The 21035-nt window shown below is 40.2% G+C and overlaps 2 protein-coding genes across 5 annotated transcripts; both read left to right on the top strand.

The window, feature by feature from the left end:
* The first annotated feature begins 3108 nt into the window (after positions 1-3108).
* Positions 3109-9576, top strand: LOC132991274 (gasdermin-E-like). Its single transcript, XM_061059983.1, has 10 exons — positions 3109-3425; positions 5085-5313; positions 5417-5609; positions 5969-6146; positions 6540-6660; positions 7035-7181; positions 8223-8344; positions 8554-8722; positions 8829-8899; positions 9226-9576. The coding sequence occupies exons 2-10, from the start codon at positions 5103-5105 to the stop codon at positions 9460-9462; spliced, it is 1449 nt and encodes a 482-aa protein (XP_060915966.1). The 5' UTR covers positions 3109-3425; positions 5085-5102; the 3' UTR covers positions 9463-9576.
* Positions 9577-12081: 2505 nt separating this feature from the next.
* nup42 (nucleoporin 42) lies at positions 12082-15969 on the top strand. 4 transcript variants are annotated; one of them, XM_061059960.1, is made up of 8 exons: positions 12082-12411; positions 13018-13122; positions 13198-13393; positions 13496-13584; positions 13718-13794; positions 13982-14068; positions 14179-14281; positions 15227-15969. In XM_061059960.1, the coding sequence occupies exons 1-8, from the start codon at positions 12210-12212 to the stop codon at positions 15748-15750; spliced, it is 1383 nt and encodes a 460-aa protein (XP_060915943.1). In that variant the 5' UTR covers positions 12082-12209; the 3' UTR covers positions 15751-15969. The 4 variants fall into 4 exon arrangements, with proteins under 4 accessions (XP_060915943.1, XP_060915942.1, XP_060915941.1 ...); XM_061059959.1 differs by having other exon boundaries at positions 13195-13393; XM_061059958.1 differs by having other exon boundaries at positions 13192-13393.
* The last annotated feature ends 5066 nt before the right edge of the window (positions 15970-21035 follow it).

The raw sequence follows: 21035 nt of genomic DNA, 5'->3' as shown, positions 1-21035 counted from the left end.
TTCTGTGTCACTCTTTGTTTTAAATTGTTTTGCTCGCCTCCACAAATGCTGTTAGAAAGTCTCTCCAAGGATAATGTCACGTAGGTGGCATGTAGAATTATAGAATGAAATACAATCCCCCGACCGAAAAAAAACATATTTTTAAATTTTTTTTATTTAACCAGGAAAGAAACTCATTGAGATTAAAAATCTCTTGTTCAAGAGTGTCCTGGCCAAGACGGGCAGCAGCACAATTAACAGAGTTTCACACGAACAACGAGCAGCCAAACATCCAAATACAAAAATACATCATTAGGCATTAAAAGACACCAAAAACAAATCTGAACAACAAATGTTTGTCAAATATCAGCCTCGAAAAACATCTGGGGGAACATCTACAGCCAGATGTGTCCGCCTCCAAGTCATTTAACATGCTGGAGATCAGGTGGCCCTGTTGTTGCTGTCCTTGTCTGAGTCCACTCTGTTGATCGATACAAATGATCTTTATCCTATGATGAAGCGGTGCCTCAATCCATGGGGCACAAGTGTTCACCGACTGATTTAATGAGAATGAAAATGATGTCAATAAGGGCAATTAATCGCAACGTCTTCATTGTCGAGATTTGAGCATTTGCAATAAACACCTTAAATATTCTGAATTTATATCAATAAATATTTACTTTTACATAAACAAGCAATGATTGTGCACTCATGATGTGTACATTTTTACCATTTACCCACTGGATAGAGGCATGAGCATAATGGCCATGCCTTAACACTATTATGATGCAATAAGATGAAGCTAAAGCTAGCTATCAGCTAACCTCGGTGTGATGGGTGCCAATTAGGTGGTGAAAAAAGTTCTTTAATTACATGAACTGAGCTTTAGCTTATATTCACTATTACGTTTTAGTTATTGAATCAAAGTGAGTTGTTATTTTTTTGTGATTTTTATTTCTAAGATGTACTTAAAAGAATGATCAACAACAAACAAAGGAGACCACTTAAACATCTACCTTCAAAAATGCATTAAAATGTCCAATGACATAAGCATTGTTATAATTATGTGCAGATTCATAGCGATTGTAAAAATGTTTATATTTTTCTATGTTTAATTGCGTTGATGTGTTGGTCTATTTCCTATTTTACAGAGCTTTTCCACTATGTGCAAAAGACCCTACAGGAAGTACTTCCTGTATATTTGGGGCATTTCTGCCCACTGTGCCCATGTTTGTTGTTGATCTGTAAGCTGCTGCTCTGCCCCGGTGGTACTAACTTCAAAGGTTATGAGTGTGCTGACTCTTCTGTTTCCTTCTAGCCTATATGAGGTTGTGCACTTGCAGATTTATCACTGATTGAGTTTGCCCCTTTTTCTGCTCTTTAAAATATGTATGTAATAGCCTTCCTATCCTTGCATTTCCAAACCGTTGACACTACACATTTTGATCCACAGGTTAGCTCAATGTGTTGATACGACTCACAGAAACGCAGAGAGAATCACAGATAGTTTGTGTTATTATGCTGACACAGACTGGACAAAATGAGCACTTCTAAGAAATAAAAATAAGTTAGACAAAGGATACTAATTTGCCCAAAAATAATTACAGTGTGTTGTTTTCCATTTTAAAAAAACCCCACAAAATGACACAATTTCAGTAGTTATTAGTTATATCGCTTTATTTGTAGTTTGAATTTTCTGGTGTATAGTCTTCTTATTATATCTGTGTGTTTACGGTTACAAATATAAGATTCAAGATTCCAAGAACTTTATCGTTTATCACACAGTAACATAACAGAAAAACTTTCACACCCATTAGACTCACATGAAATCATACCAAAGGTTCTATAAATGAAAGCACATGACGCAAAGCATGTTAAAAGTTAGTGTTTATCTAGCCTTGTTTAAAATTAGTATTGCAGTGGAAATAAAATAATTTTATACCAGTTGTAACCATTGATAATAGTCATTTTTAACACGGTCAGATAGGATTATGAGTGGGGTTGGGCATGTTTGGACCGCAGAATAAAAATTTGACTCACACAGAGAGGTGAGGTCATCAAGCTTTATTAATAGTTAAGTATGCACTCAGTTAACCGTAACAGCCTAACCAAAGGGTTTGACCTCAAATGTTTGGTTTTAATTTCAATTTGTAGAGACTGAATTATATCTTTACCCTATCCTACTACAACAGTACATAAATGCTAATACAAAGTAATACAGGAATATTATTAGTGAGTTTTTGAAACTGGCAACTGTCTCAATATCAGTCTTGTTACTTGATTTTTGTACATTATGCTGCTACAGCTAAAATTTAGCGTACCACTTAATGATGAAAAAAAAAAAAAGTAAAGTACCTTTATGTCTGTAAAACATTTCAATGCTTCTTTCACCAAAGCCCCAAATAATGTGACGACATGTGTGGCTATTTGTGTATCCATAGCTCAGGGGGACAGAGGCCTGTTATCACTACATCTGTTTGACAACTCCCTGTTAGTCTTTACAAACCCTCCACTTATCACTGCTACAAAGCATGTGATGGAACAAACTACACCCTCCTCTTTACACTTCTGGCCCAAGTCCTTGCATCATCACATACTATGCCAACAACTACCCACAATGTGGTTTCCTTCACTGTTATTGTAACCCATTTCAAGAATTACCACATGGTATGTTTTAATTGGGGTTACTGAAAGAAAGGTGAACGTGTGCCGCTCTCTCAGGAGGATAATCATCTTGCTCTGCTCCATGAGCAGAGAAGGTATAGGCCGACTGATTTCATTGAGTTTGGGGCTTTGTGTGATTTTTTTTTTTTTTTACCTTTTTGACAAAGTTTATAAACTCTAAAGTAGTTTGTTTGATGAATTCTTTTTCTCATTAGTCAGGATGTGGTGTTGCAGGGGAAAACACCACCTGTGCTAGGTTCAAAGCATCACCTTTGTGCAGATTCAGAGCAAGAGGGAATTAAATGAATCAATAAGGCACCATTTACTGTATTCTCACATATTCTCTACTTTTTTTGTCTAAAAAAATAAAAATAAAAGAGGCAAGTCTACTCATGTCCAGTAGTATCAAACACGCACGCGCATACAAAGAGTTCATATGTTCATAATTAACTCCACAGTGAGAGTGGGAGGGGAGGCGGTCTCTGTCTTGCGCTGTGAAGTGAATAACGGTACAGTACAACCTTCTCCCTCCATTCAGCCACAGCTCTGACCCAACACAGCTGCTATCACAGATTATTATTATTATTTTTTACTTTTTCTGTTGTTGTACCTAACGGACAATATCGATTCAGTGATTGTTCCAACCAGGGGACTATCTTGTGGGACACATTTGGACACTTTTACGCATGACGACTTCGATGACACTTCTGGGGTGACAGCAGGACCTCGTCGCGTCACGACTCAAAGCCCTGAATCGTTCGGGAAGTTTTAAGCTAATTGAGGTAGGCTAAAACTTCATTTTCTAATTAAGAACATTCGTCAATGACTTTGAGAAGCAGAACTAATGACTCTGTTTTCACTCTAGTCGGATGAGAAACGCATGTTAATGTTTTGAATACACTTTGTTCGTCAGAAAAAAAATGTTTTTATTTACTTTTACACTCATAATCCGAGTCATGCGTTCCCAAGACTCGAGCACAACTGACCTCATTAATACGAGCACGCGCAGCTCTGCAGCCGGGATACATTAGAGAAAGTGGACTGCCGGGAATCAGACACGCGCGCTGGGCACTTGCGGCAGGAATGTTGTGGGAGACATTTTTTGCGAGTTAGGTTAACTGTTTGTATTGACGAGGTTTTTAATGGGAATATCTTTTTTTTTTATTGGAGCTTCCTTTGAACTTTCGCTTTTGTGAATCACATTTCAGCTCTTACTTATAGTGTTTTACATGAGCTTAATGCTAAAAATAGGACAATACTTTTTATAGAAACATTTTAATGTACTTTGCTGTTTGCTTTATGGTAATATGCTTCCGATGATATTTTAGGAACCATTATAATAAACTTTACAACACTAATATAAATACGCTTACACATAACTTTAACCACGTAAACTAGCCTAAATGGAGGTTATTTCTATCATGTATTTTGCTCTTTCACGTATAGTCTTGTTTCAGTTTTGTTCATCCTGAAAGACAGAAACATAAAATATTTGGATAAAGCATATTTCAGCTTTTGGTACTGGAGTTTGGGGTTATGGCGTAGAGAAAGGTCCCAGCTGATGTACTCCTAACTCTTCAATAATTCAAATCTAATGACTCAACACGCTGAAACCATGTCGAGTCAAATAGGGTTTGTGTTTACAGTGTTTCCCCTACCACCCCCGCCCCCGGTCCCCCCCCCACCCACCCCCCTTGAAGGTCAAGTAAAAAAAAAAAATTAAGATTTATTTTTGGGCTTTTTGTGCCTTTATTGTAGAGATAGGATAGTGGATAGAGTCGGAAATCAGGGAAAGAAGTAAGGTCATTGTATCCATTTAAGGATACCTTTCCGATAGAAAAGGACAGCTGTCATTACAAGTAGCATGAACAGCAAGATTCCTTCAAGTGTTTGTGATGGCGTGTCAGCATGCCCCCCCCCCCCCCAATGCTGTAAACCTAGGGGAAACACTGGTTTATGCAAACCAGGGGCTGTTCTTGAGTTCATGAAGGGAAAAAGCATCAGAAATCTAAGCCTCTCCCTCTCTTATGTATTCACCCAAACTGACTTCTCCCTCGGTCCTCCTGCCAACACTTAGAGTTTGTTTAAACATACCTTTAAACTTTCTTCCAAACCGTCTGCTCTCTTTCGCCTCACAGCACAAATCCCCTTTGACGCCTGATTACTTTAAATATTTAAGCAATAAAAGCTGAGCTGAGTGTAGGGGAACTTCCTTAATGCCAACTGAGTCACTGTAACTGCAAGAGTGGTGCCGGGTTACGGGAGACCCCACACAAACAAAAAGGCTGCAGGTTTCTGAAACTGAATAAACTACATCAGGAGGGTTAAAATAGGGAGAATACCTACTGTAGTCTTGAATGGAAACCCCCCCTAAGCTTGGTTCTTGCTCTTTGTGGACAAAGTTAAAGCCTTTAATTCCTCTCTTTTGCAGCTGTCTGCAGCCCTCGTCTGCTGAAGCCATGTTTTCCAAAGCCACCGCCAACTTTGTTCGCGACATTGACCCCGAAGGAAGCCTCATCCACGTGTCCCGAGTGAATGACTCACACAAACTGGTTCCCATGGCGCTTGTCGTCAAACGCAATCGCATCTGGTTCTGGCAGAAACCGAAGTACCATACCACAGATTTCAGCCTCAGCGACTTGTTGCAGGGAGACAAGGGACTCAGTCCTGGTATGTAGGTGTGCACATGCACAAAATATAAACTTCTCTGTAGATATTTTCACATTGCACGAAGCCACTTAAACCCATCCTGTCTGTCAACATTTGTTTTCAGGTGTGTCTGAGGAAGAGTTTCTTTCCTTCGAGGGGAAGTATTGGGACAAACTCTCAGCGAAGCTGGACACTGAGGCTAGCTCCGTCAGCGCCACACTGGAGGGGTATGGCACCTCCAAACTGAAGTCGTGTTTTGGCAAGCTGAAGAAAGAGACTCTGGATGTGAAGAAGCTGCTGGAAGACTCCAGCAGCAGGTGTTAAAATATCCCTTTGTTAAGTATTCGCACAGTGCAAAAGCTAACAGGAAGATGATTCCATTATTAATGAGGTGAACCCTTTCTAAATGTAGTTCAACTACAGACTTTTGATTTCAATCACCTCTGTCAATTTAACTATTTCTAATCTCACCTTTTTATGTGAATGCAACCAAGCCCATTAATGATTTATACAACCCAAAGGTACACACACACACACACACACACACACACACACACACACACACACACACACACACACACACACACACACACACACACACACACACCCACACACACACACACACACACACACTGCTAAGCAGTTGTAGATAAAAGCCTTTTTTTTTCTTCTGTAGGCTGGTTAACATGGAGCATGTGCTGGTGCAGCAGCTGGAGAAGCCAGCTGAGGTGCTGGCAGTGGTGAAGGAGCGCATCTTCACCACCGACTCCTGCTCCGTCAGCCAGACCAAAAAGGAGCAGTGCCTCTTTCAGGGGGTGCTTGGTCTCATTGGCATGCTGGGAAGCCCTTTTAAGGTGGGTGCGGATGACACTGATTTAATAGGATAGGATAGGATAGTACTTCCCGAGGGGAAATTCGGGCGTTACAGCAGTACAGACAAGAAAGCTCAAAAATACACATTAAACAGAATAGATAAGATAAATAAAAATAAAAATAAAAATAAAAACAGGGGCCAACAATAAACACTGAAACAGTGCAAAAATACTTAATAAAAGCAAGAAAATAGACAAAATAAAGAAAAAAGAGTCGGAGCTGCTGCAACAGGCTGCCGACTCTCAGCGCCCGGAAAACGGTTATCGGTAATATGGGTGCTCTGCAAACAGTCGTTAAGTTACTGGTCAGAACATTGATGCAAAGCATTTCCCCTGGATTCGATGAAAACACGTGTGTATTATGTGTCTTTTAAGTTGTGTGTTAAGGAGAGAAACAAGATTGAGGCTGACAGCGATGTTTCCTTGAAGATCCCCTCCGGTACAGTTGTCGCATATAGCGTCCTTGAGCTGGAGATTAAGAAAAATGGACACTATGGTGAGTATTTGTGTGTGTGTGTGTGTGTGTGTGTGTGTGTGTGTGTGTGTGTGTGTGTGTGTGTGTATGTTTTGTTAAAGAGAGGGAAACTTTGATTTATGACACTTCTCCATTGCTGGTTGTTTTCAATGATGTCAAATACGTACAACCAAGTTCCCTGAAAAACTTTGTCATGTTGCAGCTTTGCATCTTAAAGATTATGCAATGAAAAACGTACAGTGTCAAGATGTTGAAATAGCAGATAACACCGTGTCCACAGTAATAAAGCGCTTGGAAAAGGGAAGTGGATCACTTGATAGTTTTGACTTAATTTTTTTTTCACTGTAAATGTCCTCCTCTGTATCTTTTTAACACGTGTTTTTCCATATTTTCAGGTATTTGTCTAAGACCTGGAGCAATAGGAGGAATTGAGGCAGACTCACCCGTGACAACGCCATCCCATGATTTCTTGGACACAGTAGACGGACAACGCAATGGGCAGAAAGCTCCAGAAACAGTACCATTGAGTGCGTCACAAAATGGTTTGTAACAGTTAATTCATTCATACATTTGGCCAGTAACACAGACGATAAAATTCAGTTATTCAGCTATAACTTATCTTTCCCATATTTCTCTTTTTCTGTGAGGAAGTGAGGATTTTGTGGGACCCCAATGAGTTCCTTTTTTCCGGGAACAAATGACTTTGTGGCTTCAATGAAAAAGTGCCTGTCATTTAACTATACTACTACTTGTATGGAAGCTGGTGTTACGATGGTTACAAAAAAATACTATGATCACAATACAAAGAAAAAACTGACTTCTCATGGTGCTCAGTTGGGTTTATTTATTCCCCTGTAACAATTATACATATAGTTACTTCATGTTCTTATTTTGCTAGAGATCTCCGTTTCCATTCCCAGATTTCCAAATGACCTTAAAATACCAATTGTCAAACCAACCTACACATCCAAAAACAAATCCATACTTTGTTCCCAATTTAAAGAAAAACACAATTCTCTCATTGTGTCATTTTAAAAATATTTTGAAGTTATGTCATCTTTGTCTTATTTGTGGAACTGATTCAAAATCAAGGTGGTGATATAAACTGATGCTGGTTTTGTTATGCGTCCTCATTCCTGGGAGAAGTAAGATTTTATAGTGGAGTAAACTGTGTCACACTTATGACTATACGGTAGCTTAATTTAAATGAGTAATGTTGCCTCACTAGAAATTTAAGCAGCATTCAAAAAATGTTGATCGCATAATGCTGTGAGGAATTACAATAATAAGCATATGAACCACTATTATCAATATCAAAACTGATGGTCATGTGAGTATTTAAAGGGCAGATTTGGACAGATATGTGTTGAAACATTACATTTGTTTATTTTAGGATGATAGTTATTGTAAAAATAATCTTTAAATCCTAAAAAAAGATCATACATTTCTAACAAACTAACAAGGATTATACAATTATCCAGGATAATAATAAAGGTGTAAGACTTAGGCTAAGATCAGCCACATTTTCATGCTGCTGTAGCTTCTGTTTAAATCCTGATATAGAATGTTCCTCTCTCTTACAGGCTCACATGAGATGGACCTTTCTCCTCTGGCAGAGCTGCCCGAGTCTGCTCGATTTGCCTTGTTCAAGCGCCTCCAGGACACTCTGAGGGACAGAGGTGCTCTGTCATACCTGCAGTGTTTGGTAAGTGATACAATGACAGCAATACACCGCAGGTTTTTATGATGGCCACTTGTTGTTTTGGGTTCGTTTTCAAAGTTACACATGTAGATGATTGTGTTACAATTGGCTTCCCCAAACAGAATCCCAGAACAGCAGTTTAATAAAGTCAAAGACAGAATCTGTGACACAGGAAATATTCAGTTTTCTCTGTTGCCCCACCCCTCTGTCAGCTGGAGGACTTGTGTAGCGGTGAAACACTCGACATGGCCGAACATGGACAGCTATCGGGCAGTCAGGAAATAACGTTTTCAGCCATACTGGACGGTTACCCTGAGGACAGCCAGGGTGGTGTACCTGCTCACCTAATGGCTGCTCACCTGCTGGTCAGCGCCATGGAAGGTAAGGGGGTCAGCTTCAGGCTGAAACATTATTCCAGAAACATTTTTGAATTAAAGAAAACATTTCCAAAACCTAATCATGTGTGTCATATTTGTTGTTTTATTAGAGTTGCCTGATAAAACTCTGAGCCTCCTGGCGGGAAGCTGTCCTGAATTCCTGGAGGCCTTCGACACACTGGTCAGTTCATACACACTTTTACACTACTGACTTCAAAACTGTTGAAAATATAATGATCAGTTATGAATTTGATATGAAGCTAAACAAGTCTAATATTTGAATGTGTATTGGCAGAATACATATATGAGTTTATAGTTTGGCCTTTATAAGAAATATGCTTATTTGATTGATACCACTCTTGAGTGTGCACTGCAGCTAGTTAGCCTAGCTTAGCATAAGGAGAAAACAGCCTATGTGAAGGTAACCAAACCAAACCAAAAGCAAAATGTGAAAAATTCTACATGTATTTTTTTCCAATCTCTCCATCCATTTATCCATCAAACCAGATGACCAGGTTAAAGGACAGCAGCGAGCCTCTCTCCATCCAGTGTCTTCCGGTCCTGCTGCAGGACAACCAGACCTTCCAACTTGCTGAGCAGCTGCTCAGTTCCACCAACGTGGCTTTGAGGAGAGATGCAGACTGGCTACAGATGGAGACAGGAAACCAAGCCGGAGTTCCCTGCGTGGTCCTCTGTCTCAGCATACGGGGTTTGTCAATGCTGAGCAGAGGGCTGGAGGAGTAGAGGTGTCTGCATCTGCACTTTCTTCCAATTTCTATAGACTTTATTCAAGACGTTTATTTCTTTATTGTAAAATGAATTTGGATTAAGCTTATTGGAGTCTGTTATAAAACATTTCTTTGAAAAAACAACATTTTATTAATAAGTATGTAACGTAGAGATATTATATAATTGTATTGTTCTCCCAAATGTTTCTATTACCAGGCAAAGACTTCGTATTTTTGTATAAAGAAATAAATATATTTTATACAATGAATTTGTGTAAGTTGGGGCAGCTCATAAATGGTTCATACGAGTGTCTCACTAGTATTGCTTGTAAGCCATTGAACTTTATAATGCACCTTATATTAATCTGTCCAACAGATGATTTGTGTATTTTAAAAATCCAGTTTTTAAAAAAAACATATGCTAAAACTTGTTTTTACACCAATACTTACCATTACCTTGTTGTATCGACTCTGTCCAGCTTTTTGGAAGCTTGATCCAAGTGAAACTGGACTTGTGAAAAGATATTGAAGACGTTTCACCTCTCCTTCAGTTCTAAACTAACTGGTGGATGGAGCTGGAAATTTAAGCCTCTGAGGATCATCAGCTCCGTCCACCAGACAGTTTAGAACCAAAGAAAACTTTCAGCGGAGAGGTGAAACGTCTTCAAGGTCAGGTCAAGAGAAAATCAGGTCCTGTTGCCTTTGGATCAAGCTTCAAATTTACTATGACCTGGAGGACTGAGAACCTACACAGAGTCTGTATTTTATTGCTGCTACTGCTCTTGATTAAACCATGCATTCATTTTCTAGTTTTATTTACGAAGAAAACAACATTTTAAGCATTCCCTGATATATTGGAATTTAATGCAAAATCATACGAAACATAATGTTATGATTTATGATTTGTATTGATGTTTTATTGTTCAAATCATGTGTACATGAGCTATAAAGTTTATGAAGCTACCTTTGAAATGCAACTATTACCACTCTCGGTTAACATTCATATTTCATATTTTGTGTTAAGAAAAGTACTTTACATATTTATTTCATATTCTTTGAAAAACAAAGTTTTCATGTGAGTCTTTGGGTCAATGTTTTAATAAAGTTACAACAGTATATCATTGATCCTGAATCAATGTATTTTTGGTAAACGTTTATCATTGGGATTAACCTGTGTAGTCTATTTAAAAAAAGGTCGCATCAGATACACTTTTATCATATTTTTACATATTTTATTGAAACTGCTCATTACAGAGTTTTAATGTCTGAGGTCTCAATCCGCCTTTGTATGATGTTTTGATATAATTCATTTTCATATGTTGTCAGAAATCATGTTTATTTTCACATACTAAATAAACCACAGTCACCCATGTTGTGTTGGGTGTGTTTCTTTTATGGCTGAAGACCTTTTGTGTGAACACGGCTCACAGACTATGATCATTGTGTTTGCAGCTCCTGTTAGTATGAGACAGGTTACATCATCTATTGTTATTGTGTAGTCAGAATCCAGTTAGTTTAGCTTCAGGGCTGAATTACTAATCAGGTTTTAGAGGACAAATATCCTGTACATGGCCTTACGAGCCCCAGTTCAACCTGTTTCAGGGTTTGGGAAATGAGTAATTTCTTTAGTTGTTAGAAATGTTGGATATCTTCTTGTCTTGTAAAATTTCAACTTTGAAAGTATAGTTTCAAAAACATAGCTCCTCCCTTTTTAGGAATTATAGTCAGACAAAAACATTGCACACAGCTGTGTGAGTGTAAAAGGGCCATCAGTTTACATTAAAATCACGTCAGTTACATCAAGCATTTTTTTCTGGATTGCAAATTTGCAGCAATGTTACACAGCAACAATGAAAAACTGCGCTGATGAAATACTACCCATGCTTCAGCGGGGATCACTGATGTAACATTAATATGAGAAAAAAAAAATGTAAGTAAAGATTTAGGTTCCTGAAAATTACCATTGTATCATCACCATAGACCAGGGGTGTCCAAAGTGCGGCCCGAGGGCCATTTGTGGCCCTTGAGGGGATTTTTTTTGCGGCCCGTGACTTCAAATAAAGAATCAGAAGATTTTGGCCCGAGGCCTCGATTAAGATTGGCACATTATCTTATTTTTCTTTTTCATGTTAACAAGGGCGGAACAATATTCCTAAAATAGAAAATGTTCAGTAACATGTATGTTGTTGTTTGTTTTTCTACAGTTTTTACTATTTTACACACATTTTTGTAAACTATGAAAAAAACCGTATGCAAAGTTTTTTCAAACAAGCTGACTGTTGTTTAACCATTTAATGACCTGAGCTAAATGCAGAAAGCTTTTCTAAAAAAATGAACCACGTTACAGGCTTGATTCTGAGAAAAAAAACAAATAAAGTAGAACGAAGAAATCTAAATATTTGATTTCCTTTTATTAAAAGGTTTCTTTAGCGAGCCTTTTGATTCTGATCTACAAAGCCTTACTATTTTTTCAACTATATTTTAAAAAACAAAACCTGTGGCCCGCGAGCGATTCTAACACGACAATTTTGGCCCGCAAGAAATAAAGTTTGGACACCACTGCTCTAAACTGTAAGGTAAATATTCATATCATCACCAGAGGTCGCTGTTTGTGTTCTCGTTGTGATTGGCCGATGACGTAAATTCTCTGCGACGGCAGCTCATTCTTCTTCCTCGGTCGCATGAAAACATGCTGCGCTGTTGATAGGGGGAACTATTGAAGAAAGGGTTTGTTTATTTTTTTACAAACAACATCGTGTGGAAATGCCAGTGTGCAATTTCTTTCTTCAGGGACGTTGTCGTTATGGCGAAAAATGTTGGAATGAACACCCGAGGGGGGGAAGCCGAGGAGGAGGAGGAGGAGGAGGTGGTGGAGGTGGTGGAGGAGGTGGAGGAGGATACAACAACAACAACACCAACTACAACCGCTCCTCTGCTCAACAACAGCCCAGAGGAGGAGGTGGAGGTAACGACCAATAAACTCACCAATAAATAGGTCGTCAAGTTTTCACTTGGAAAACAAACAGTAATGATAACACTAGCTAGACATTCTCAGTCGATTTAAGACTTTTAATGAACTTTATTTAATCATTACAGCCTCTTTACAAAAAAAAGACTAGCTGCTCATTATTCATATGAATGCATTGAAGTGAAGTCAGCAAGGCCAGTGGACAAAAACAAACAGTAATGGACAACTAAACATGCAGGGATTCAAATGTTAGAAAGTAGAAGGCACTATTTGCTACTATCTGTCATTCTGCTACCAGATATGTCTCGGAGCATAACAATCTACAAGTCTGTTTACTATGCAAAATAACAAACATACAGCATCCACTGCTTTTGAACCCTCATTTCCGATAAGGAAACATAAGGACACACAACCCACTTATCACAGGGCTGAAAGATGGATGAATGGAAGAGGGATCCCTCTCTCTTGACAGACAGTCATGCTGTTGTAGTGTATTGTTGTTGTTGTTGTTGTTGTTGTTGTTGTTGTTGTTGTTGCTGCTCACTGGTTTAGGATCTACATCTTTTCCCTCTTTAATGACTGTTGTTTGCGTTTTGATTTCAGGGTATGGAAACCGAGTGTGGGTGAATCCTTCACAGCAAAAAGGAGGCTATATCCAGCCTTCATCCTTCTCCTCTCAAGGGAGCAATGACTGGGGAGGTGGAGGAGGTGGAGGAGGAGGGAATGACTGGGGTCAAGCAGGAGGAGGAGGAGGAGGGAATGACTGGGGTCAAGCAGGAGGAGGAGGAGGAGGAGGAGGGAATGACTGGGGTCAAGCAGGAGGTGCAGGGAGAAGAGACAACTTGAAGTCCTCTGAATTCAGCTTCTCTAATCAGAACAGATTTTCATCGCTGGCTCCGTCCAGTACCTTTGACAGAGGAGGAAGAGGAGGTGGAGGGCAGCAGGTGCCGACTGGAGATGAAGATGATGACAAAAAACTGTGAGTCTGCTTGATTATTATTTTTTTTTAGGGGTGGCAAAAAAAAAAAGACAGTTTTGAAAAGGAATTCACTCGTGTGATGTCTGTCTTACTGTCCCACAGGGAGATCATTCAGATGGACATGGACATTTGGGAAAGCTCAGGACAGTGGAGGTTCTCGTGTTACTCGGGCTCAAAGGACCCTTTATCTGGTCCGTATAATGTGTACATTTGAATACTTGATTTCTGGTGTTGTTTGAAGTCACAAACAATCTTAGTTTTGAATGATAAAACCAATAACCAAGACACAACAACTGAGTAATGTGTGATATTTCTTGTCCACAGGTTTCACTGACCTCTCTCCTGAAGAGCTCAGGCTGGAGTTTAACGCCACAAGAGTCTCAGGAGATCTGCAGAGTTATGTAAGTGTCTAGAATGTTACTCCTGATGTTTGTGTCCAGGCCATTAAGAAAATAAAGAGGTGAACTTCTGCAGTGAACTTCTGTAGACTCTTGACTTCCTGAATAAAGTCTACTATTCCAAGGTAATCTCAGAGTCTGATCAGACAGTCATTTTCAAAATCAGTCTAACAATGTTGAATGTTTTTAGGTTAACGGGGTCAACCAGTTGTTCAACCAGTGGAGAAGCAGAGTCCAGGAGCTGAAAGTCATGAGTCCAGCCACCCGCACAGCTGTGGTGAGACACAAGCACACACACCGTCTAGTACTCCTGTTTATGTTTATGAAGGCTCTTTAAGAAAACGGTAAACATGTCATGATTTTTTTTCTGCGTTTACTCTTTTACAGCTTGCAGAGTTAAACAACCCAGCACCTCAGGCATCGTCAGGCGGCTTCGATTCAGGGACAGTGACTGGATTCGGATCCTCTTCATCTGGCTTCGAAAGCAAAGGTTAGACAGAGTTCTTTGCGTTTGTCATTTTGACACCAAGCTCCATTTTTTTTTTTTTGGAGCAAATGTCATGACACCCCAATCTATGCTGCCATGGCCTGGTGGGTCTTAAAAATTAAATTTGTCAGGTGCATTGTCGGACTATTTCTGCCATTGATTAAGAGAAAAAAGCACTTCCACTCTGCTTGTTACACAAACAGGGATACACTGCAGCGCTCCCACTCCATCTTTAAATACCTGATTATTTGCTCATCTGCTGTCCAATTGATTTGCTGATTGCACACAGGAGCACAGGAAGGCAAGCTTGTGTTACAAACATCTCCATGCGCCATTAAAGCATTTTGGTTTTGTGCAATCGTTGTGGTGATGTAAGCAGAAAAGGACCTCACATCAGGACGCTTTAGTAGCTGTTAGAATCCTGCACAGAGCCAAGGCGGCAGACAGAGCCTAACCGGTTCCCAGACAGACGGCAAGATTCCTTTTAAGCCGCCCTGTGTCTGGAGATTTGTATCTGTCCATGAAGTTACGCAGCTGTACCTTTTTATAGGTAAATGAACGTAGTGTCCTTCTTTTTTTAGGGAGACACACTTATTGTCAAAACTTTTTATTTGAACCACAATTATTTCTTTTTAGATGACCCTACAGACCCAGACTAGCTGTTTTCATTGTTCTACCCTTGGTGCTTCTGTCTGTAGCGTTAATTCAACTTACTCCATAATAACCTATGACTATAGTACTGGAGCAAATAACTGAACTACATGTGAGATGTGACTTTCTGACTGCCGTGCCAAGTGATTGTGAAGAACATGACTGCATCTGAATTTGAGTGTGTAGGTTTATAGATCACAATTTTCTTTCTTCATCTTGTCTGAATATGGTAATAGGATTTAATATGATCTGCGCTGGCTATTCCTCGTCTTTGAACTGTAATTTCTTATCATGTAGGTTTTGGAGCTGCAGCACCAGCCCAGGCCAGCACTTTCAGCTTTGCTGCTCCCAGTGGGGGATTTGGTTCCTCAGCACCACCGCCATCATCGTCCGCAGGTTTTGGCAGTGCCTTAGCTGCGCCTACACAGCCTCCCTCTGGGTTTGGTCAGTCCTCCTCGGCCCCCTCTGCTCCCTCAGCTTCTTCTTTCTCCTTCAACTCTACAACTACAAGCACGCCGGCAGCCACTTCAGGATTCGGCTCGGCCTCCGGGTTCAGCTTCTCCTCGACAGCCGGCACAGGAGGAGGATTCGGAGGCGGTTTCGGGGCCGGAGCACCAGCAGCATCAGCAGGAAGCAGCAGCGGTTTTGGTCAATCTGCTCCACCTGCAGCAGGAGGTGGGTCCGCTGGCGGGGCGTCAGACTGTCTTTTTTCACCAGCGAGCGAACTGACTCCAGAGGAACTGAACCAGTTTAAGGCGAAGAAGTTCACTCTAGGCCAGATCCCTTTAAAACCTCCTCCAGTAGACATGTTGACAGTATGATGCTTTGGGAAAAACCTCCAAGAAGTTTATGAAATAAAACAATAATTTATACAAAGCTAAGATTTCTTATCAGTTCCTTCTGAGTAGTGCTACATTTAAACCAATGTGGTTATACTCTTTATAAACATATGGCTTATATAAGGGGGGAACTTTCTTTGTTTACATCTTAGATTTTTGTGTGAATGCAAAGTGTGCTTCATATAAAGCTGCTTAAACACAGCATTTATTTTTGTATTTTTTTTTTGTCATATTGGCTTAGTTTTTTCCAGATGACTGAATGTCTTTTGAATCGGATTACCAATTTCACTTTTCTCCATTTGTGAAGATGCTGACACTCAACAATGAATTTGATGTGCGACATTTCTGCTCATCAATTTGCCTTTTTATGAAATCAAGTACAATCTTAATAAAAAAAACATACCTTTCACTTGATTGGACACTTTTATCTGCATAATAAAAGTGGAGTAAATCATTCATAATATCCTTAGAAACAAATTCACTTCACAGGATTTATTGGGAGTTGATGCCATTTCTTCAGAATCTGTTCTCTTATGTCCACGTTCATTCATTTTATAAAGTTGTAATAGCAACACAGAAACAGAAGAGGGTGTCATGCTAAAAAAGAAATAAAAAAAACATCTGTCTTTAAAGAGGCTACAAGAATAAACAGATATGGTAACTGTAAATACCTGCACAACCTAACACTAATTTGAATGCCATGTATTAAACTGTTTAAAGTGTTATTGATTCCCCATTGGGGGAAAGTTAGTTGCCACAACAGCTAAAAAAAGAACAGGAATAGAATCCACAGAAGCAGCAAGAAGAGTGCGAGCTCAGATTGTACCATGACACAATATTGAAAAAACTCGTCGAGGCCCATCATTCCAAAACCATCCATCCACACCAGCGTGACAATATTAACGATGGTTTTGTTGCTGATTAGAACTCTCAAGAAAAGCTGTCGATGTTGTTAATGCAGATATATTAACTTTTTTTTGCCTCTGTCCATTACCTTACAGTCCCGGGTTGTCTGATGGGACTTAAAGCTGTTCGTTAGCACTCACTGACGTTGATTCCTTCTTTCCAGATTCTTGCTTGTGTTGTTCTTACTCTCTGATGAACGTAGCTTTGGATAAAAGCATCTGCTAAATGAATGGGGGGGGGGCTAGAATTTGGCAGTTTGTGTATATGACAGTGAGTGAGTGAACCATTCACTACGTATTCATTAGGTGTTGAGCATCCAGTGGGACCACAAGAAGAGGAAAGAGACAGCAATAACCTATTCTGCTGCTATAGGGGCTCCTGCTCTGCTGACTGGGGCATATTTTCAGCTGACAGGGGGCTTGTGATATCAGGAGGGGGTGAAATTGGGCTGTGTGTGTGTCTTGGTGTGGGTTGTGTGTGTGTCTTGGTGTGGGTTGTGTGTGTGTGTGTGTCTTGGTGTGGATTGTGTATGTGTGTGTGTGCGTGCGAAAGTATCCCAAGTCAGTATCTAATTGATGGTCAAGGAAATTGTGTTTGTAGGCACCTTCAAATGCCAACACACACACAAGTAGATTTACCCAAGCACTGCACTCAAATACACATTTAAAGTTCTATTCTTGAATATTTCCATTTCATGCGACTTCATACTTCTATTCCACTGAAATTCTTCATTCGAGCATGATTTTTAAAATGCAGAGATTTACTTGTAACAGAGTATTTTACGTGCCGCATCACCTCTTTCACACTGCCAGTGACGGTAGGCAACATAATTCTCCATCCTACAACTCAGTCTGTCAGCAGTAACCTCCCACCCACCCCCTGCCTGCAGATAACACATAAATAATGCAGCAGATTAATGAGCAATTGAAACAGACTAGCTCATGAAAAGGCACTGGCCTGCTCGTTTGAATGCAACTTATTACAAAAAAATTGCCCGCCCGGTGACGCTTTAGTACGTCTTAACGGAGAGATATAGGCATTTGAGAATCAGCTGCTTCTGCAAAGAAAATAATCAGATTTAATCACTAACTGCTGCGCTGACAAACTGCAAGACTAACTGTGTTTATGCAACGTATGCATGAGCTGAACAGGGTGGATGAAAATTAAAGATGAGTGATGAGCGTGTGGATGCCTGCACACACACACACACACACACACACACAGACACACCTCATGAATACCTGTATAACACTAGGGCGCACGTTTCAGTCATTTTATTCTAAGGATATCACAGTCCACCAACCTGATTTGTGAGTCATTCCCTCCTGGGGATTCTTCAGTATTCCCAACAGGGAGCTTGGATTTGCAGGGATGACATTTGAGTTGAAATGAACACGCGCACACACTCACACCTTTCATGTACTGAACACTCTCCTCGTCTCCTCTAACCTACCCCACCCTCCTGTGAAAGCGTAGCTTACACAAACCTGATCACATGACCATCATGTGTACTGTAATTCAATTGACTGTGACCTGACTCCAGCTACACGGAGCAGACACACACTGTAGCCATACTATGCTTTAACTTTTTTTCCATAGGGGCAGTATAGTCAGCCGGTCTAGTTAACTCCTGGTTTTGGTTTGTGCAGCTGTGTATGTCTTTTCCAAGCTGTGAACGGATCAATCCTTTGAGTTATGACTGCTGCTGCAGCTATTAAAATTCCTCCTCCTAGGGTGGCTCCTCCAGATCACTGTGTTTTATTTTGCGCTATCTAAATGCACACTTTGTTCATTGTGATTACAAAGCCATTGTGGTCTCTGCATCAGCTGATTGCAGCAACAGATGCTCTCACCGTGGCTTGAATCCCCGCTCTCTTCAGAATGTTAATGAGCTGATTCGGATTCAGCGCTGGTATTAATGTTGGTTGGGGGCTTATTCCGCTCGACCCTCCTTTCTGCTGCATCGGGGAACGAGAATTGATTATGCTGTGCCACATCGGTTTCGCCTATGGGAAACAGGGCATTGATCCAAGGCCGGTGATATATGCCTATTATAGTGACTTGCCACATGGCTGACTGAGTGGCACATATTTCACCTACAAGGTCCTGGAACTGAATTTCTTGTGCTGCAGATGTTTATGGGTTCATATAAGGATCAGTGCACCGCGTTCCTCTGACAGTAATAACACACCATAGTGAGTAAATACTGTCAGCAAAGAGAATATATATGTGCTGTATATGATGGCAGAGCGGGAACAGCCTGGATCCTCTGACCTGGAGAGGCACGAAAAGGCTTGGCAGAAAATGATGTTACATACATTCATTATGTTAATTTCATCTGTGTATGCAGACGGTGTTGCATGCTCCCTAAGCAGAGAGGGGAAAAAAACATCTAAAGCCCTCTAAAGCTCTCTCTTTATGCATCTGGTTTATGCATTTAAAGGTTTGGCATGCGTTTCCATTTCTAAAACAAATTACGAATACTTTTCAGGGAACATCATGTCTGCTCGCTTTGTTTTCTTCTTCAACGTTATGATCATTGTGCAACGCAGACAGAGCGACACAGATGAAACTCCGCCAGCATTATGTGACAGGTTTTCTTTTCCAAGCAAGACCAAGTTAAGTTTATTAAATTAGTGAGTGGAAAAACACGTTTGAAATGTAATTTGCAAAGAGATCAAAACTTAAACGCTTTATCCACTGTACTTCATAATAGTTGAGCAGCTATCTGGGTTAAAACAACATTATTTCCCTCCTTCAATGGGCTTTACCACTTTCACAATCTCCACTTACTCTAGTTGTGTTTCGAGTTAGCTACCGGTATTTCTGTTGTCAAAGAAAAACAGTTTTGCTTTTGCTGTAAGAATGTCCTGTGTGTTACATTTCCGATTATTGTTACATAAACCTGTAGACATTGTTGGTTGTTTGCTGTGTATACAATTCTACAATTCTACAATTCACTTAGCAGACGCTTTTATCCAAAGCGACATACATCATGTGGGCGGCAGTAGCTCAGTCTGTAGGGACTTGGGTTTGGAATCGGAGGGTTGCTGGTTCAAGTCCTGACATGGACCAAGTCCAGAAATTTGTCTGGTAGCTGCAGAGGTGCCTGAGCACTGCCAAGGTGCCCCTCAGCAAGGCACCCCCCCCCCCCCCCCCCACCAGCTCAGGAGCACCCACTGTGGGCAGCCCCCTCCCTCTGAAACCTCTCCATTAGTGCATGTCCATAGGCTCCTGTTTGTGCATGTGTGTGTATTTCGGCCTATGTTTGTGTAGCATGTTAACTAGACAGAGTGTAAAAATGAATTTCCCCTTGCGGGATCAATAAAGTATAAATTATTATTGTCAGAGAGTAAGTACAACACAAGCAAGGATCTAGAAAAAAGGGAACAATGTCAGAGCAAACGATCAGCTTTGAGTCCGATTGGACACACAGGTGCTGACAGGAAGCGACCAGAGGCAAAGCACAACATTGACGGCAGTTCTAGAGAGCTCTAATCAGTATAGAAACCATCTTATAAGTCATTGTTATCAAACAAAAACAATCGTCACAACCATCATCATCATCATCAATAATATCGAAACCATCATCATTAAGTTAGTAGGTATTCATGAAAGAGCTGGGTCTTTAGCTTTTTCTTAAAGGAGCAGAGGGACTCTGCAGATCGAATGGAGTCTGGAAGTTCATTCCACCACCGGGGGGCGACAGGCTGTATAGGCAGCTCCCATGGTCCCAGTGTGCTTTCATATCACATGTGGTGTTAGCATTAACTTTAAGGTTGTTGTTGCACTTGTTATTTTATTTTGTAAAGTGTCCCAGCACATCTACAGCTCATTTGATAACACAAAATGTGTCATGTGCCAGGCTAGTTATTGGCCAAAGGTTTCTCTTTCTTGAGCCTTGTCAATCAGAAATTGCCACATAGGTGCCTCCTAGTTCATATTATTTAATGTTTTATCGTTTTGTTTTTTGTTGTTGTTATTGTAAAATATGGCCCTGTTTAGTATTCTCTTTTATCAAATAGGCTAGATGCGCTTTGGAGTTCATGCAGGTCTGTATTTTACATATAGACTGTAAATAACTGTTACAGTCTCTGATTTTTACACAGTGGTTCTACATTGCTATTTCTTGCTACTTCCTGTCTTAATGTTATGCAAAGCTAACATGCTAATGCCTGTAGCTTCATATTTGGATCATGAACCTAATCTACCTCTCAGCACAAAAGTTGATAAACTTGCTCCACAAAATGTCAAACAATTTCTCCACTAGTAGGCCTATATTTCACTATCAGGCTTGTTTCCGTTTAGCCAAATTCCAAAACCGGGTTGGTGAAAGAGGCCATTTAAGTTTTGCCATTATA

Source organism: Labrus mixtus, chromosome 16 (assembly GCF_963584025.1).
Source record: "Labrus mixtus chromosome 16, fLabMix1.1, whole genome shotgun sequence".
NCBI lineage: Eukaryota > Metazoa > Chordata > Actinopteri > Labriformes > Labridae > Labrus > Labrus mixtus.
This window is presented reverse-complemented; position numbering and strand designations above follow the sequence as displayed.